General features: G+C 32.5%; 1 protein-coding gene and 1 pseudogene across 2 annotated transcripts; one reads left to right on the top strand and one right to left on the bottom strand.

The window, feature by feature from the left end:
* The window catches only part of LOC127905829 (uncharacterized), a 31,177-nt pseudogene extending 30,409 nt beyond the window's left edge, over nt 1-768 (top strand).
* LOC112328872 (receptor-like protein 9DC3) lies at nt 755-4,232 on the bottom strand. 2 transcript variants are annotated; one of them, XM_024610022.2, is made up of 2 exons: nt 1,094-4,231; nt 755-985 (listed from the first exon to the last, which is right to left on the bottom strand). In XM_024610022.2, the coding sequence occupies exon 1, from the start codon at nt 3,900-3,902 to the stop codon at nt 1,116-1,118; it is 2,787 nt and encodes a 928-aa protein (XP_024465790.1). In that variant the 5' UTR covers nt 3,903-4,231; the 3' UTR covers nt 755-985; nt 1,094-1,115. The 2 variants fall into 2 exon arrangements, with proteins under 2 accessions (XP_024465790.1, XP_052312173.1); XM_052456213.1 differs by lacking the exon at nt 755-985 and having other exon boundaries at nt 1,344-1,523; nt 1,613-4,232.
* Between the last annotated feature and the right edge of the window lie 15,267 nt (nt 4,233-19,499).

Consider the following 19,499-nt stretch of genomic DNA (forward strand, 5'->3'; position numbering starts at 1 on the left):
TAGAAAATAATTTACTTTTCTAGAATTCACTTTCCAAAAGAAAACTACTTTCCAACAAACAAACGGGCCTTAGATTTGTGAAAGTGTGATTTATTCATGGGCCTGGCCTGAGTGGACTCGGTGATACTATTCTTACAGAGAACGCACAAGAGATGTTACTTGCTGCAACCAACTGACCTTAAGAACTCGATGAAGCAATCCTCTGGCGGCTTCCTCAGGCCTTTGAAATTGGGATACCTGATCAAAGAGAGAGGGCTGAGATCTTGAAGGTTGTTTTGAAAGGGGAGAAAATCGAAAGCAAAATTGACTTTGACTGTATAGCAATTTTGTGTGAGGGCTACACTGGTTCAGATCTTCTTGAACCTTGCAAGAAAGCAGCTTATTTTCCTATTAGGGACCTCTTGGATGAGGAGAACAAAGGGGAAAAATCTAGTGTAAGTATATATTTATTAGGGACCTCTTGCAAGAAACCAACTGTATGCTTTCTTTTGCTTTAGATATAAACTTGCCAATCACCAATGTTGACTGATTTTGGATCTGTGTAAGAGTTGTCGAACATTGTTTGTACCTTTTGAGATGGGTTTGTTACACTTTTTAATAGTCATTTATGACTTCCAAGTTATCAGAATTACTCTATTTTTCTTGCAAATATTGCTGCTGTTGTGATAACAGAATCTATCAGTCAAGTGTTCTTTTAAATTTACAAGAATTGCTTCTATCTGTTCATAACTCTGTAACTTTCAGAACACTCCCAGAAACAAAGATTAATTGAAGTTATAAAGAATAAGGAAATGGACACATAAAAATAGGACCCAAAACATAAATGATTTTATAGTTAACACAAACCTGTGTTACATACATAGATTCGTTTTCATAAAAGAAACACCCAATTAACCTTGAAACTAAAAAAAGAGAGAAAAAAGTAAAGGGAATATGCCACCCTGGTGTTGTTTCAATGTCAAATCCACTTGATATCTTGTTTGTACTGCAAAATTAGAAAGGTAAGACTGATCAAATGAAAGAGTGGAGAAAAGATAGCCTAACATAAATTGTGAACATAAAATTTGAAAACTCAAATGCTTGCAAAACTTACTTGAAAATATCAATTGAATTATTTAGTTTCTTCTAGCACCATATCTGCGGAAATTCTTCTTCGTGTTTTTGCTCTTGAGATTCCATATATCTTCAACCATCCTAAGTAACCATGAAGGTTTATTTGTTCTAAACACAACGTATCCCGTTGCAACTCCAAACAGAAACCCGCATCCATACCCTATTGTCACAGCTTTCCATCCAAATCCTTCTCCAAACAATGTTGAATCATCTCCTTCATTAAAGCTTGATGGCGGCAATGATGGTGCCTCGTCACCGTAGCATTCTTTTAGCACTTGAAAGCCACATAAACCCGAGTTTCCTTCAAATGATCTTGCATCAAAGGTGTTGAATTGCTCTCCACTTGGTATGGGCCCCTCCAGCTGGTTATGTGAAAGGTTTAGGGTTGCAAGAAATGTTAGATATGCCATCTGCATTGGAATCCTTCCAGTAAGCAAATTTGAATATAGGTCTAATGATTCCAAATTGGTCAAATTTTCCAATGATGATTGGATATGACCTGTAAGGAAATTATGAGAGAGGTTGAGTTGTTGTAGTGCTTTAAGCTTTCCGATCACCTTTGGAATCTCTCCAGTAAAACTGTTATTTGACAAATCTAGTACTCTGATGGTACTTCGGATCTTCGGAAACTTAATTTCTACACCTTTCCATGTCATTTCTATGGAATGAACACAGACAATGTCATTTGTCGTGTTAAGGTAAATCATGTTTTGATCTGAGATCATCATTGCTTCAAGAGTATTAAAATACCCTGTTGGCAACGGCCCACTAAAATTATTGTTAGAAATGTCAAAAATCCATAATTTAAAGAAGGAATTATCTGCAGTCGGACCCTTCACAAAACCTTGGAGGTTATTGAATTTTAGAATTAGAATTTGCAGCTCCGGAAGCGTTTCTAGAAAATAAGGAAATGTATCCTCAATCTTATTGTTACCAAGATCAAGAACTTCCAACATTGTGCAGTTGATGATAGATGGTGATATTTCCCCTTCTAATTCATTTCCATTGAGGTCGAGATATTCCAAGCTATTACCCTTTGAAAATGTTGAAGGGATAGTGCCTTGAAGATTGTTCATGGCTAGATGCAATACTGAGAGCTTGCTGCTGAAGTTCCCCAAACATAATGGTATAGAACCATTCAAGCTGTTGTCGGACAAGTCTAGGACCTCAAGGGATCTCAGCTTGCAAATAGAAGAAGAAATCTCACCTGTCAATTTACTATTGGACACAAGAATGAGGGCTTCCAAGTTCTCTTGTTTGAAAATTGAACTTGGGATTGTACCATGCAAGTGGTTATTGCTCAAATCAAGGTATACCAATGAATCGTGTTGGAATTCACTTATATTGCCTATGAGATTATTGTTATGAAGGTTAAGAAATTGTAAAGAGGGAAGAGCAAACAAAAAGGATGGTATTGTTCCATTGAACAAGTTATCAAATAATAATAGATATTTTAAATTTGAAAAGGTATTGTTTCCAATTGATGATGGGATCTCACCTATAAAATTGTTACTTGAGAGATCTAAATAAGTGAGCTGTGTGAGATTACCAAGCAGAGCCAGATCTGACCTTATAATGTTACAATTACGAAGAGACATATATTCTAATGACTTTAGATTACTGATTAAGTCGTTTTCTAAATAAACTGAAATTCTTGTATTAGAAAGACCCAACAGAAAGAGGACATTACTCAAATTGGACGAAGGAAAAGAGCCAGTGAGGCCTTTGTTTTGTGACAAATAGAGAAATTCAAGGTTTGGGAGGAGAAAGATGTTACCCGGGAATTTCCCCTGCAATCCACAATTACTGAGGGAGAGAAATGACAAAGAAGAGGACAGATTCGTCAAGGAATTAGGTGCAACCAAAGACATATTTACAGAAGCCAAATTGAGTTCGCTAAGCTTGGTTAAGTTTCGAACAAGCTTGTCAAAACAAATTGGTTCTGGACTTAGATAGAAGTTTTCAGAGAGATCAAGTGAAACCAACTCTTTGAGTTGCTCAAAATCACATGGAATTGAACCAGTAAGATTGTTCCCTCGAAGACGCAAGTACTGGAGGTGCTTAAATTTCCCCATTAAGGATGGGAGTTTTCCTTGCAATCTACAGTCAATGAGTTTGAGTGATGACAGAGAAGAAGACAGATTCATCAAGGAATCGGGAACAAGTAGTGACATGTCTACCGAACTCAGATCGAGTTCTCTAAGCTTGGTTAGGTTTCGAACAAGCTTGTCAAAGGAAATTGGTTCTAGACTTAGATAGCCGTTTCCAGAGAGATCAAGTGAAACCAACTCAGTGAGTTGCTCAAAATCATATGGAATTGGACTAGTAAGATTGTTCCCTCCAAGATCCAAGTACTGGAGGTGCTTAAATTTCCCCATTGAGGATGGGAGTTTTCCTTGCAATCCACATTCGAGGACTTCAAGTGATGACAGAGAAGAAGACAGATTCATCAAGGAATCAGGAACAACTAGTGACATGTTTACCCAACTCAGATGGAGTTCTCTAAGCTTGGTTAGGTTTCGAACAAGCTTGTCAAAACAAAGTGGTTCTAGACTTAGATCGTAGTTCCAAGAGAGATCAAGTGAAACCATTTTGGAGAGGTGAGAGATTTCTGACGGAACTTGGCCTGCAAGATCTGAACCACTTAGGTTAAGATGTGTTAGATTGAAGAACTGGCCAAATCGAGAAGAAATATGGGAGGAGTTGAAATCATTGAAAGAGAGGTTGAGGTGTTGAAGATGATGGAGAGAGAAGAGAGAATTATTGGGAAGGAGGGTGCCGTAAAGCATGCTGCAAGAGAGGTCCAGTGCAGTGACATGCCCGGTTTTCAGGTCACGAGTGACTCCATCCCACAAGCAGCAGTCTGTACCCTCTTTCCATGACTCTGTTTTTGGAAAGGGATATTGACAGTACTCCGATGAAGCAGAACTATCAATGGAGAAGGATTGTTTGAATTGAAGGAGAGAAAGAGATTGGTAATTCGAGGAGAGTGGAGATGAAATTGTTGAGTGGAAATGGAAGAGAAACAGAATGAAAGAGAGATTGAGAGAGGCACGGTGGTGAAAACCCCATGTTGGCTGGCCTTACAGGATTCAAAGTAAAACTGGGAATTTAAGATGAGAAGTAAAGAAAGGCATTATTAGTAGTATATATAGACAAACGCTACAGTCTTAGATTGTATACTGACGAAATCAAAGTCACTGGGAGAAGCATTAAAAAAAATTTTCTTTCTTTCAATTGATATATACTTTGATTTTTCCTTTTTTCTATTTAAATAAAAAATAATCTAAACTATAGGATTATGTATACATAATTGAAATAAAAAATTGATAAACAAAGTCATCTTCACCTCCTTATGTCCAATCCATTCCCACAGTTGTACAGCAAGATTAAGCAACCAATAAATTCATTCAGCGAATATTTCCACACGAGGAGAGGTCCCTTAATTCACTAACAAAGGTAGATAAGTATGAATTCCGAAGTTTACATGAAATATTTATAGCAAGATAAAATTGAAAATTAAAAATTGTGACAGCTTAATTTGAATGTTTAGAGATGTTTTTCCAAGTTGTATTTAGCAATGAAATTTATGCGAAGATTTCTTTGCCCACTAAAATATAATTTCCAAGAAATTCAAGCCACAAAATCCTCAATATATAGGAAGAAAACTTCTTAATAATGGAGAATTAATGGAGGTTGAAGGTTCTTGCACTCAATTAGATGCTGTGGGATTGGTCGTCCTAAAAGGTCTTTCTCTTTCAGCATCAACAAGGGAGAACCAATCTTCATTTGGTCTGTCATTGACCTCCAAGTCTTCGGAACTTGGATATATCAATATTGTCCACTCTTCATGTGGTGCTGAATATGGAACTGAAGGTTCACTTGCAAATATTTCCACACAAGAGTGAGCATTGGAAACACGGCAGTACTAATTTTCAAAATTGACATTTTGACAGCAAGTCTTTGTGCCAGCAGATACAGCTCTAATTAGAACTTCCTTTGTAGCTCGTCTGATGGCAGCTGTTCTTGGGGACATCTACCCCGCTGTTATTCCTTGCTGTCTTGTAAACTTAATACTAATTGGACCCCCCTTCGCATGCACTGATAGATTATTTTTGCTATTATTAACAAGAACAGGTGACTGTTTACTTGAAGGGTTAAGCAATTTATATGTTTCCCAGAAGAAGAAGGAGAAGCAATTATTAGCTTAGAAAATAGCAATGGATATGTGCTAATTAATAGATACAGTTTGTGCTCTTCCTTTGCAGCTCGTCTGATGGGAACTGTACGTTGCTGGGGACTTCTACCACTCGTCCTCGTCTTCTATAAGACTCCATGCCAACAAAAGACAATAATGCAACCCTTGGTACAGATTTTTGCTGGATAAATCTGCGGTCACATGCAACATCCACCTTCGTTTTGTTTTTTGTGTTAGTACGAAGAAAAATCTGAAGGAGTGCAGTGCTTAGCTGTTGTAGTGTACTAACCGATCTTGCAGTGAAATTGGGACTCTCGTGAAGTGTCAATTTTATATCAAGGTCAGAAAGCAATAGCTAGGCAATGGTCCAGAAAAGTCTTCGGAACTTGGATATTTAGGTATTGTCCACTCTTCATGTGGTGCTGAGTATGGAACTGAGGGTTGAATTATTCAATTGCGAATATTTCCTTTAACATTTTTGTTGAGATCAAGTCTCTGTTAATTAGAACTTTCTTTGTAGCTAGTCCGGTGTTATTTACTTCAACACATCAAAATAATGTAAAAACATATTAAAAACATGAGAATATTAATTATTTTCAAAAGTAAATTTAAAAAATACAAAAATGTTATTTTAATATATTTTTAAATAAAAAAATATTTTTAAAAGCAATCTCCACCATACTAATATGTTTTAAGAATAGAAACACGAAGATATTGATTCCTAAACGGATTAACTAGTGTTTTAGGGATTGCTAATTTTTATCAAATTAACCAATCCTTTTAATATTAAAAGTAATTAAATAGTTGTGACCAATTTTAACAATGCTTATTTCAATAATACTTTTTTTTAAAAAAATACTTTTCTTGCTTATCAATCTTTCAATTTATATACTTTGATTTTTCATTTTTCCTTATTTTATTTTAAATAAAAAATGATTTAACTATTAGATTATGTAAACAAATAATTAAAAAATATGTATGCAGTAAAGAATGAATGTAAACCTTTTACCTTGATTGTTTAATGAGTATTTATAGCCCCTGAACCTTGTTATTTTGCTGGAGTGAATGGCCTGAAGAGTCATTTCCTTCTTATAGCAATAATAAAGGATAAATAATTCTTACATAACATTAAACGAGGAACAAATATCTCTTGTACGATATTAATAAGTGATAAATATCTGTTATAAAATATTAATGGTGATGGAAACATGTAAGCCTATAGAAGACTTTTATACTCCTAGGAATATAGGAAGATGATACTTGAAACTGATGAATTAATCCCATCTATTGAACAAAATGATCATGATGTTGACATCAAAAATTGATTTTTCAAATCTAAATTATCAATGATTTGAAATTTATCAAACATGAGATTGTGCCAAACATTTAGGAAGACTTTTATACCCTTGGGGACAAATATCACTTCCACAATACTATACCATTTTATATTAAAATTTATAAGAATAAACAAATAAAGCTTTGTAGCCCAACACGAGGCCTATAATGTTAATTAGAACTTCCTTTTTAGCTCGTTTAGTGGTAGCTGTAAAAGCATCAAATTGATATTTTATATATGGTTTTCAATGTTTTTAATATGTCGATGTTTTTTTTTTTTGAAAACATGTTATTTTAATGTATTTTTAATTAAAGAATATTTTAAAAAGTACTCCGCACTGTATTATCAAACACATACTTAGTGGTAGATTTTTGAACATGAAAGACTAAATTATAATCACATTCATAAATCAAGGAATAGACAATAATTTATTTATAAATCATCAAACGTTACATTGGAATGAAAATTTGCTAAAAGAACAGCCATTCATATGGAGTTTAGACCATATGAAATCATCAAACGCTACATTGGAATGAAAATTATAATCACATTCATATTATTTATATCTCTATTATCTATACGAAGCATGTTAAGAAGGGTGACAGAATGGGAATATTCATGTACGTACTAATAAGAAGGGTGACATCTGATCTTTTCAGCAAATTATATATCTCTTAATCGGAGCCAATATGAAGGCGATCGAATCAAAATTGGTTGCTTCGTGCAAAGGGGATCCTCTCGTCATAGCACAATCGTCCTAGGAATCCCTTTCGTTCTTTTGCATCAAAAAATGATTCCAAAACAAACACCACATATACCCTCCAAGAAGGAAACGATTTTGCTGAAAGGAGTAGGCAATAAATATCTCCGTTTAAATCACCTTAATTCAGTGGAAAATTAGAGTAGGTCACAAAAAAATAGTTGATGGGTAGATGGAATAAACTACACAAGAATTTATAATATGATTGATTTAATTCATGTAATTTAAATTAAAGAAAAAAAAAAGCACACATTTCCTCTGCCTCAAAATAAATGAAAAAAAAATACAAACGAATTATTGAATTTTCAAGTGATTTTATTATTCCTATTTTCAAACTTGGAATGTCATAATTCCTCATCTAATTTTTTAATCGGATGCAATAATTTATTATTCCTTTGAAAATGAAAAACAAAATCACTATTATTTATCTCTTAGTTTACAAAAAAAAAAAAACATTTATTTCAAAGTGTAGATTATCATCGAATTAATTTTGAAAATTATCTATCATCGAATTAATCTAGAAGAAGCATGCTAAGAAGGGAATCACTTAATAGGAGCCGATCGAGTCAAGATTGATAGTTACGTGCAAAAGGGGAACCCTTTCGTTCTTTTGCACCAAAAAAGTCATCAAGAAATTATTCCAAAACGAACACCACAGACACCCCACTCACCCACCCTCCAAGAAGCAAACAATTTTGCTGAGAGGAATAGGCAATAAATATCTCCGATTAAATCACCTTAATTCAGTGGAAAATTATGTGCGCATTATTTGTACATTATGCTATGTGCATGCATCAAAGTGTGGTTTGATTTGATTTGATTAACTACTTGACATAAATAAAATGAAGAGAGTTCTTTTGCATTTTTTAGAGAGAAAAAAAGTTACTTTGTTATGGGTTAGAAATGTTTATGATATTTGTTTTTCTCTAACCCAAGTTTTGTGGATATGAAGCAGAGAAAATGTTGAAATTACATATAGATAGTAAAATCCAACTTTTTAATTATTAAAACTCAGATAAAAAATCTAGATCATAGGTTAAGCTCTATTAATTAAAATAATATTTTTTTAATATTTTTTTAAAATTGTTTCAGATTTTGACTGTATCAACTAAATCATGATTAGGTCCTTTAAATTATATTAATTCAACTTCCACTTAATTTTTAAAAAAACCAACATGAACTAATCGAGTCTAATAGCTTGTTACAAATAAATTACATCATTTTACGTTTACTTATTTTTTGGGGAGTAAGAACTCAATTTTGAAAGGGACGGTGAGTTTCAATTTTGCACTTTCTTTTCGTCCAATATTGCACTTTGTTTTTACCTTTTATTGGAACTCAATATTGAAAGGGACGGTGAGTTTTAGTTTTAATTCTAGCTAGGTAGGCTCGATTGGATTGCTTTGTTTAAAAAAATATAATAACATGATCAATATCTTCAAATCAACTTTAGTGATGTTCATATAACTTTTTTTTTGTACAATAGGATGTTTGGATCAATATCTTCAAAGCTGCTAAGTGCTTTTGATTGCACTAAAAAAATTACATCCATGTTCAGACTTATATATTTTTCAAGAAATTAATTATTTATATAAAAAAAATGGAGGATACTTAATATTTTACAACAAAACTAAGCCTGTGAGAGTTTACTTTGCACGAATAGATATCTATGTTGACAAATTATTTGCCTCTTGAGGTTGAAGATCATGTCGTTTAAAATGAAATTAACGCATTATAAGCTAATTATGTGGATTCCAACTCATAATTAGTTTCATGTTAAGAGCATGATTTCATGTTTTACTTAAGAAACATTGATTAGCACTTAGCAGCTTTAAAAAATATATATTATAAGCCTTTTCTTTTTTTTTAAAAAAAAAACAAAGAATGGTTGCGTCGAGTTAGAGTGTGTTTGGTATTGCGGTCGCTGTTGTGGTTGTGATTTGAAAAAAGTTGTTTTATAAAAAGTACTTTTAGTTGAGGTTGGTTTAAAAAAATAGGTGTTTGGTTAAAACTGTGGTTGAAATTGAGGTTGAAGAAAAAATAGTTTTAATGTGTTTGGTTAAGAATACTTTTGAAATTGAGGTTATAAAATAATTTTAAAAAATATATATTAATATTGATGGTTTTTAATTTAAATATTGTGGATTTAATATTGCTATTACATCATGAAATAAATCACACTTTATATAAAAAAAATTACTTTAACAAAAAACTATCTACAATTCCATTACGTACAAAATTCATCCGACAAGAACTACAAAATTAGATAAAATATTATCAAGAATAAAATTAAGATTACAGTACGAATAATTTAATTCACCTTAAACTAATTTAAAAAAAAACAAAAAAAAATTGGTGTTCACGTTCACTGAACAGTGGAGGCATGCCTCCACTGTTTTCAAAAATAAAAAAAAACTGTTCAGGGCACAGTGGAGGCATGCTCTACTGTTCATTGAACAGTAGCATGAATTAGATTTTGGCCACGCAGGAAGCAGCTCGTAGCTGCTTCCCCTTTTCTTGCATTTCAAACGCAACAACATGTGGGACCCAGCAAACAGTAACACGCGTTTATTATTAACCAAACAGCTTGTTGCATGAAATCGCACGAAACGTAGACGCAACCACGTTGCCAAACGGTTTCTTAGAGTTGATATAAATTGACATGTATGCCACTTGAAGCTGAAGGCCTTTGCATTTAAAATTAGGTTAATGCATCTGGTGAGTAAGCTATTTATTGTGGTTTCCAACTTCAAAATTGGAGAATCAATTATATTGTGGATTAGTGATAAAAATTGGTGATTTCTTTCATGTTAAAAGCATTAATTACATGCCCTGCTTTAAAAAAAATCATGATTAATTTGCTATACCATACTTGTTTTAACAAAAAAAAAATAGAGTGAATCATGCATTGCGTGAATAAATATAACTATACATTTCAAACCTGTATTTCGTATCAATATGTTAAATAAAGAGTGTGGATTATATCTCATTTAGTTTATAACTAGATATGTTGTCCGCGTGTTCTCGCAAGTCAAACAATTATTTTAATATAAAAAAATGATAAGTTAAAAAAAATCCAACAACAACAAATAAACTGACAAAAAAAATCCGCATCTAAGCCTATTTAGATTATAACACAACCCAATGTTAACCTAATTGAAAAAAAAACAAAGAAAAAAAAAGAGTCAATCTAAAAAAAAAAACAAATAACAAAAAATATTGGCTTAAAAAAAGGGATAAAAAAATCAAGCAAACATATGCTAGAAATATCGTAATTATTCAAAAAAAAAATTTAATTAAAAAAAACTAGTACCAAACTTGAAGATTAAAAAATCATAGGGGGTGAAATTAAAAATCATTTATAATATGATAGAATATTTATAGATTTCAAAATGGTGGGCGCGAAATATAAAAAAATTGTCGACAGCTAACCCAATATAATCAAATCAAAAATAAAATAAAAATAGAGAATTAAACAAAAAAAATATAAAAAAAGTAAAAAAAAGATAAAAAATAAGACAACATCAATTTAGAAAAATAAAAAAAATAGGATAAATCTCTTATACCTGATTTAATATCTAAAAGCCGCATCTATTGAAATTTTTTACCCAAATTCAATCAAGAAGCATAATTTTCAACTAATTTAATTTTAAAGGATGAGATCGGAAAAATTATAAAAATTAAGAAAAATCATAGGTGGTAAAATTGTAAACATCTGTAAAAACTAAGTAAACCCGAACAACATCATCAACATGGTCAAATCTTAAAAAGCTTGCAACCTATAGAATCCTGAATCCGAATTCTATCAATAAGTTTATTACAAGGCAATTTAAAAATATAAATTTAAAAAACTTATAAAAAAAAACCTGGAGCGAACCTGACTGCCAGTTCGAGTCAACAAATTAAACACATGGTCTAGGACATGAAATTGAGATGACTCTATAAATAGAAAAGCTAAAAAAACTCTAACAACAAATATATTAAAAATGCTTTTAAAAAAACAAAAGTTAAATCAAGCTAATCCTTCAAATCTATTACTTGGGTCATGAGACTGAAATGACCCCATCAAAGGCATATTTGATAAAACAAAGAAGCAAGATTCTTCATCAAACAAATATTGAAAGATGAAACCGAGAAAAAAAAATAAACCAAAAAAATATTGTAAAATAAAAACAATAGCAGCTAAAAAAATTAGAACTAAATTTGACATAAAAATTAAATGAAATTAAATATTTAGGGATGAAATTGTAAAAAACAAATCCATTAAGAAAATGATTTTAAAAATAGTAATTTTAAAAATTAAGACCAAATTTGACATGAAAATTAAATAAAAATAAATACCTAGGGGTGGGATTAGAAAAGAGTAAATCAATCAAGAAAATGATTAAAAAAAATAGAAATTAAATTAATGAGGATCAAATTTGAAAAAAAATAAAAAAAATCAAATGACCAGAGATAAAATCAAGAATAAAATTTAATAAATAATCAATATAAATAAAACAATTATAAATAAGAGAAAAGAGACTGAATCAAAAGAAGAAATAAAATGAAGGGCTGATATGCATTTTTTCCTAGTATGAATTTTTCCATGGCCAGTACGTAATATGAGAAAGAAAGAAAAAAAAAGAAAAAGAAAGAAGAAAAATAAAAGTAATTTCAAGCTAAATCACATTGAACCATCATACATGTATCATCTAGAGAGGAAAAGGACGTCGAGATAAATTAAATGATGCGGCAGAATCACGGTTATAATTGCTTGAGCCAACCGCACGCGCCGCAAGAAGATGGTGGAGCGGCTGACTTGTGCGAGGCATGTGTCAATTGTTGTTTTGTTTTATATTTTTTTGTAAAAATAAAAATAAAAATGTCTTTTGGACTAAACAATATTAACAAACAAATTATGGTGAAACTACAACCAAACCCCTAAAGCTAAGGTTAAAAAACTCAAATTGTAAGGGCAATGTAGTAATTTAATTGTGTTTATAAAATATGAAAATACAAAAATGCCCTTGTGCAGAAAGCATTGAATAATTTTTTTCAAGAGTTACATTAGTAATTTTTCTATGAATTTAAAAATGCAATTACCAAAATAACCCTATACAATCATTAAAAAGACATTTATGTCATGATAAAAAAGACTACCTTACCCTTGAAGTAAAAACAAAAGATAAAATGATCAAGGAACAAAATAATAATTACACTATTGTAATGAATAATAATTTACATCTTGAGATATAATAATATCGCTAATGGGATTAATATTTTGGATAATTCTATAAATATTCAAGTATGCATATTATGCTTGTAAAAAAAATAGCGATAGCAGGGCCGAATGATATGTCTCCATATGCCCTTTTGTTTTAAAAATATATAAATTCATTCTAGAATTATTCTAGAGATTGATTTATTTTATATCTTTTTTTTATCCCTCCAACGAAACAAGTTTTAATCCCTTCTAAAAAACTATAAAACAAATACTAACAAAACATTACCTTGTTTCCTTGTGTGAATATTAATAAACAAATGTTAAATGAATGATAAATGGGTCCAATATATTTTTTTCCTTGAGATCAAGTTGTTCAAAGAAAATAGAAAAGTGTGGGTTGAATCCCAAGACCTCTTGGAAAGTCCATTGTAATTTTTTTTTATTATTTATAATCTGATTTCAATGAAATTCTAGAAAATTTTATTGTAGCATAAATAATATACATTTAATTGGATTTGGATAATATAGCCTCTTTTATTAAAATTAAATCTGGCATTATATTATTTATTTTCATAAAAATATTATTATTATTATTGCTATTGTTATTTCATCAAAAGGCTTTTAAGAAAACTTGTAGAAGTAGAAAGAGAGTTTAAAGGATATTTGAGAGTGTTGTAATGATTACTTTTTAAAGTGCTTTTTATTTTAAAACATATTAATATAATATTTTTTTATTTTTAAAAAATTATTTTTAACATATAAAAATGATCTGAAAAAATAAAAAAAAATTAATTTAAAAAAAAATTAAAATTTTTAAAAAATATTTCCAAAACGCAATATCAAATATAATCTTATAATGCTTTACCCCAAAATCTAATCTAGAGTGTCCTTTCCCACCCCAACCCTAACCACCCATTACAGCCCAAACCCTGACCACCACCACCACATAAATTTGCAAAACCCCAACACGCCACCCAAATACAATAGCAATAAGTTTTTGCTATTGTATTATTGTACCAATACAATAGCAAAACCCCAACACGCCACCCAAAAAGAGCACCAAGCAAAGGATATTATTGTACTTTAAACACAAATACAAAATCAATGGGGGGTTCGTCAGAGACAGTTTTTGCAAGAACCAGTGCAGCTTTAAGTTGTTTATCATTGTTTGCTGGGCTCTGGAAACCTAACCTGAATCGCGAAGAAAGCCCTTGAACATAAGAAGGAAATCGATAAGCGTTTGGGTCGTCCCTTTATCCAAACAAACCCTCATGAGGGGTGTTTAATATTTTTTTATATGTGTTTTTTTATATGGTTTTCAATGTTTTTAATATATTGATGTTAATTATTTTTTAAAAACATGTTATTTCGATATATTTGAATATTTTTTAGGATTTAATAATTAAAAAAATAAAGTAAGAATAAAAACCTTGGAAATATGTAAGGTTCCTTTCAAATTGACTTCAAATTGCGCAAACTAAATTGTTGTTCATTGGCAAAGAAATGATTACAAATTTATTTTTAATTTTTAATATTAATTCATTAAAATTATAAAAAAATATATAAAAAATCAATATTGATTTCTTAAAAGGATTAAATAGTGTTTTAGAGGTTGCTAATATTTCTTAAATTAATTAATCCTTTTAGTATTAAAAATAACTAAATAGTTATTTGACAAATCTTGATTAGTAATATTTTTTTTTTAAAATACTTTTCAGGCTTATCATTCCTTCAATTGATATACTTTGAATTTTTTCCTTTTTCTATTATAAATAAAAATAATTAAACTATGGGATTATGCATAGGTAACTGAAATAAAAAAAAATTGATAAGCAAAGTCATGTTCACCTCCTTATGTCCAATCCAAGCAATGGAGCACTAATGACTTTGCACATATATCATTTCTCATTACCTAAAAGTCTTTCTGTGTGATTCATAATGTTGTGCAATATATTTTTCAAATGTATTTTTTAATTGAAAATATATTTAATTCTTTTTAATTTTAATATAAACACATAAAAATCATAAAAAAACACATAAAATATTTAATTTAATGTTTTTTTAGGCAATATGTTTTTATAAAAAAAAACAAAAGCTACCATCGTGTCAAAAAAACATTTCATTATATAATGAGAATAAGAAAGGATTAAATATCTTTTCTGGGGATAGGTTGTTGGAAGAAAAAGGATAATTATTTTCCTTTCCCCCCTTTTCAGCTGAAATCAGTTGTGCTCAGAAAAAGGATAATTATTTTCAGGGATTGTTTTTCATGCGATTGTTCATTCTAAAATGCAAAACTGAGAGTCTGTCGCTGAAGTTTCCTGAATATGCATGGTGGTGTAGAACCGCTCAGACTATTATTTTACAAGTTAGACTTGAAGGAATTTCAGAGCAGCGTACCGGAAATTAAAACAATATTTAGTGAAAGATTGTAGGCCTAAAAGATCTTTTCTATCTCAGCATCAACAAGGGAAAACCAATCTTCATCTGGTCTGTCCTTTTCCTCCTTGACCTCCAAGTCTTCGCAACCAGTAAGTGGTTCTGCATATGGAACTGCAGGTTGAATTACTGATCAATTGCAAATATTTCCATTGTTGACTATGCAAGAATGTTGGAAACACGGCAATATTAATTTCCAAAATTATAAAAATTTGAAATTTTGAAATTTTTTTTTATTTGAAATTAATATTTTTTTAGTGTTTTCATATCATTTTAATATGCTAATATAAAAAATTATTTTAAAAAAATAAAAAAAATATATTATTTTAATATATTTATGAGTGAAAAAAAAAACAACCGCAACAACATTCCAAATAAAAACCACGATAGGAAAAAGAGTAATGAGTGTTGGAAATTAACATTGTTGTTAATTATAATATGAATATATAAATTTATAATTTATGTTGTTATCTATTTATTTTGGTTAAAAAAAAACAATACATTTAAAAAAAATTGTTGAAAAAAATTAAAATAATATATCAGTAAGAAAAAAATATAAATGCTCAAAAAATAGCAATCACTATTTACAGAAGGTAAGGCTCCTATCAACTTTCCTTGTTGACTCAAAAGGGTGCAAAATCATGCCCCCACTAATTATGCCAAGCACTAATGACTTTGCACTTATAAATCGTTTTTCACGACCCAAAAAAGAGTACTGAGCGTTGGAAACACGGCAATATTAATTAATTTCCGAAATTAACATTTTTGTTGAGATCAAGTCTATGTGAGTGATGTGCAGCAAGTCTATGTGCTAATTAGAACTTTCTTTGTAGCTTGTTTTGTGGTAACTATACTTTTTATATTATCACATCAATCTTTCAATTAACTAATTTGAAAAATAATATCCACCACACTACCATGCTCTAAGAATAAAAACACTAATTTTACTGACGGTAGTTTTCCCTTAAATTACAGAGAAAAAAAAATAATTAAAACAAAGCAAAAAAAACAATGACGTGCCATTTTTACAAACGAAATCACCGACGGAATGCATTCCGTCGGTAAAATCTATTGGTAAATTCATTGGTAAACTGTGAACATTGTTCATCATGTCAATTACAAAAAGGAATCACCAATGGAAAATTCTGTCATTATTTTCCAAAGAGCTCTAGAACTGTTCACTTCCTAATTGCACCATTAATTACTGTTCTTTGCAGACAAAATCACCGACGGATTGAAAATTTGTCGGTGTTATTTGGCGGTTTTCTGAAAAATTTTGATTAAATTAAAAATTTAAATTAAATATCACAGATGAAATCACCGATAGATTGAAAAGTCGTCGGTAATATTTGGCGGTTTCTGAAAATCTTTGATTAAATTGAAAATTTAAATTAAATATTACTGACGGAATCACCAATGGAATGATTAAAAATATTAAGATTTAATTATTCATCGGTAAAACCGTTGGTAAAACACCCCAATAAAAAACCTAGAATCCTTAATTTCACAACAGACGGAGCTCCTTTCTTCTTCTTCTTCTTCTTCTTCTTCTTCTTCTTCTTCATTTCTTTCTCTCCTCTTCTCTCCTCAACTCTTTCTCTTCTCCTCCATGCTTAGGTATGTATTCTTCTCCTTTCTTCTTCTTTCTTTATATTTTTTTTTAATTAATATACTTTACGAATTTGTTTTTGTTTTTCTCTTCTTAGCTTCACTTGCAACCACAGTAAGGTACAATTTTTTTTTTCTTTTTTTTTGTCGCGGGTGCGCGGCGTTGCGGCGAAAATTCCACTTTTTAGAATCTAGGAAGTGTGTATGGTATCTATCTGGCAAATGTGGGGAGACAAGAAAATAGTCTTTTGTTGGTAGGAAAATGGAATGGGAGTCGCCACCTAGTATTTCGGTCACTAGGAACCCTAACTGGTCTCAGAGATTAGGTACAGGGACTGGTTGCGTAAAGGGAAGGTATTAGCACCCCAAATACGCCCTACCTAAGGTAAGCTGCATTGTTTATTTGTCTGATAAAATTCAAGGTCTCGTTGTGTTTCCTAGTTGTTGGTCCGTCTATGGTTCAAGAAAAGTCCTCCTCAATAAGGAGGTCCTTATCTTATCGGGTAAAACCTAATCCTTCTAATGTATATGTATGTTGGTCCGTCTATGGTCCAAGAAAAGTTCTCCTCAATAAGGAGGTCCTTATCTTAAGGGGTAAAACCTAATCCTTCTAACTGTCTATGTATGTTGGTCCGTCTATGGTTCAAGAAAAGTCCTCCTCAATAAGGAGGTCCTTATCTTATCGGGTAAAACCTAACTATTCTAACGTCTATGAAAAACCATATTTTTTATATCAGGAATACGTCTTACGTATAAATTCGTAATCCCAAATACTAAAAGAGGACAAAAAGATTTTTTTAGAATTTTTGAAATATTGGCCTAGTTCTCATGGCTTGAATAAACTGGTTATTAAAGCCAAAATGCATGCTAATACATATATTGTTTTGAAATTTTCTTTGTTGTGTGAAAAATATGATGTTATAATATTTATATATATATATTGGAGAGACTAGGCCGTATGCATGAAAACAAAACATTTTTTTTGTAATTATGTATTTTTTATGTTTTGACGAAAACCGGGTATTTTAATACCGGATTTGTATCTTTACAGTATAAAAATACAAACCGATATTGATCAAAATACAGTAATAAAATTACAATAAACTCACATATTTTTGAAATAATTTTCGAGGAAATTAATTAATTTTTCTATATATATATCAGATATAAATAATACAACCACAATATAATATACATAACATTTAATATATAATTGGGCCGGGCTGGGCCGATCTCGGGCCAAAGGATATTGGGTCAATCTCGGCCCCAAACAAAGTCTGTTTTATCATGGGCCGGAACCAGCCCAGCCAGTAGGGCTGGGCTGGTATCAGTCCGGCCCACAGGAGGAAACCACATTGCTGGGCCAGAACCAATCTGGCCCAGCCTAATTAAAAAACAAACGGGGGGAATTATTTTCCCCCCTTCCTGCATGCAGAACGCTGCTCGTTCTGCATGCAGAACGCTGCTCGTTCTGCATGCAGGAGATGAAACCAAACAATGTGCGAAGAGGGGGGAGAAGAGCACCTGGCGTGGAGGCGGCGGTGCGTCGCTGGTATGTCGGCGGTGCTGCGGTGGAGGCTGGTGGTTTCACTGGCGTGCACTGGTCCCGGCTAGAAGATGAAGGAGCCGATTCCTGCAGAGGAGAAGGAAAGCTCTCGGCTGGAGCTGTCGGTGTAACTGAGGAAGGAGCTGCTACTCCGGTTGCTGCTGGGCGTCGCTGGAGGAAGGAAGACTGCTGTTGGCCGGCGAAGAAGCTGGAAGGCGGAGGCTTGCTCCTGTGGAGGCTGTCACTGCTGAGGAGGCCGCGGGAGGCGTTGCTGGGGCTGTTGAAGCTGCGGTGAAGGAGAAGCTGAGGTGAAGCTCTGTTGCTGGCGTTGTGTTGATGGGAGGGAGAGGGGACAGTGTTTCTTTGTGACTGCTGGAAGAGAATGAGAGGAAATGGAGGGGGCTGCCCCGATTTGGTTTTGCAAGAGAGAAGGGTGTCCCTTGTTGCTGGTTGCTGAGGGGAAGAAGAAAATCAAGGGGAGTGGCGCTAGAAGAAGGGCTGTTCGGGTGTGTGTGGGTCTGTGGGGGAGCTGGACTACGGTGGAGAGAGAGAAAAAAAAAAAAAGAAAGGGAAGGCTGTTTGCAGGAAAAACCGGGCAGAAAAGCTTATTTTGTGCCAACTTTGAGCTCCTCTTTTGCCAACCCTTTGAGCATGAAAATTGATCCTATTTATAGGGCCGGACAGAGGGTAATCTCGTCTTCAATAGGAAAAACATCCCAGCCCTTGATTCGCCTTGAGTAATTCAAACCGTTGGTTCAAAGTGTGCACCTCGAACTGCCAAATTTGCAGACTGCCCGAGGTGCACGATTTGGGCCACAAAACGGAGCTGTTCCAAACTTTTTTGACCCGACCGGACCACTCCCCATGATAAATGGGTTCCAGGTGGACATGTCGGTGCATGCTTTGTCGGATTTGGGGGCCAAACGAGGCAGCAAACACGCCTGGAAGTCGGCCACTCGGGCAGCTCGGCGGGGAAGACAGTGAACAGTACCGGGCGATGCGTCGCCTGGTTCCTGCCTCTTTTTTTTTTTTTTTTTTTAAAGTGCAAAACGGTGCCGTTTTGATAAAAATAGGGATTTCTTTGCCAATTTTCAATTTAGTCCTCCGACTTTCAATTTCGTTCAATATTATTCCCTAATTGACCCTAAAACTTCTGATTTGATGCAATTTAGTCCCGACATAACTTCACCTTCGGCCCCAAAGTTACGCGCCTTTTGCAATATGGTCCTTGGTCTCGGATTTATGCAATTTCATCCCTAATTGGCCATTAAACTTCAATATTTATGCAATTAG

Source organism: Populus trichocarpa, chromosome 10 (genome assembly GCF_000002775.5).
Source record: "Populus trichocarpa isolate Nisqually-1 chromosome 10, P.trichocarpa_v4.1, whole genome shotgun sequence".
NCBI classification, from domain to species: Eukaryota; Viridiplantae; Streptophyta; class Magnoliopsida; order Malpighiales; family Salicaceae; genus Populus; species Populus trichocarpa.

What these genes read in the sequence shown, in the direction of transcription:
- LOC112328872 (XM_024610022.2), bottom strand. Translation starts at nt 3,902, where the DNA reads ATGCTTTACGGCACCCTCCTTCCCAATAATTCTCTCTTCTCTCTCCAT.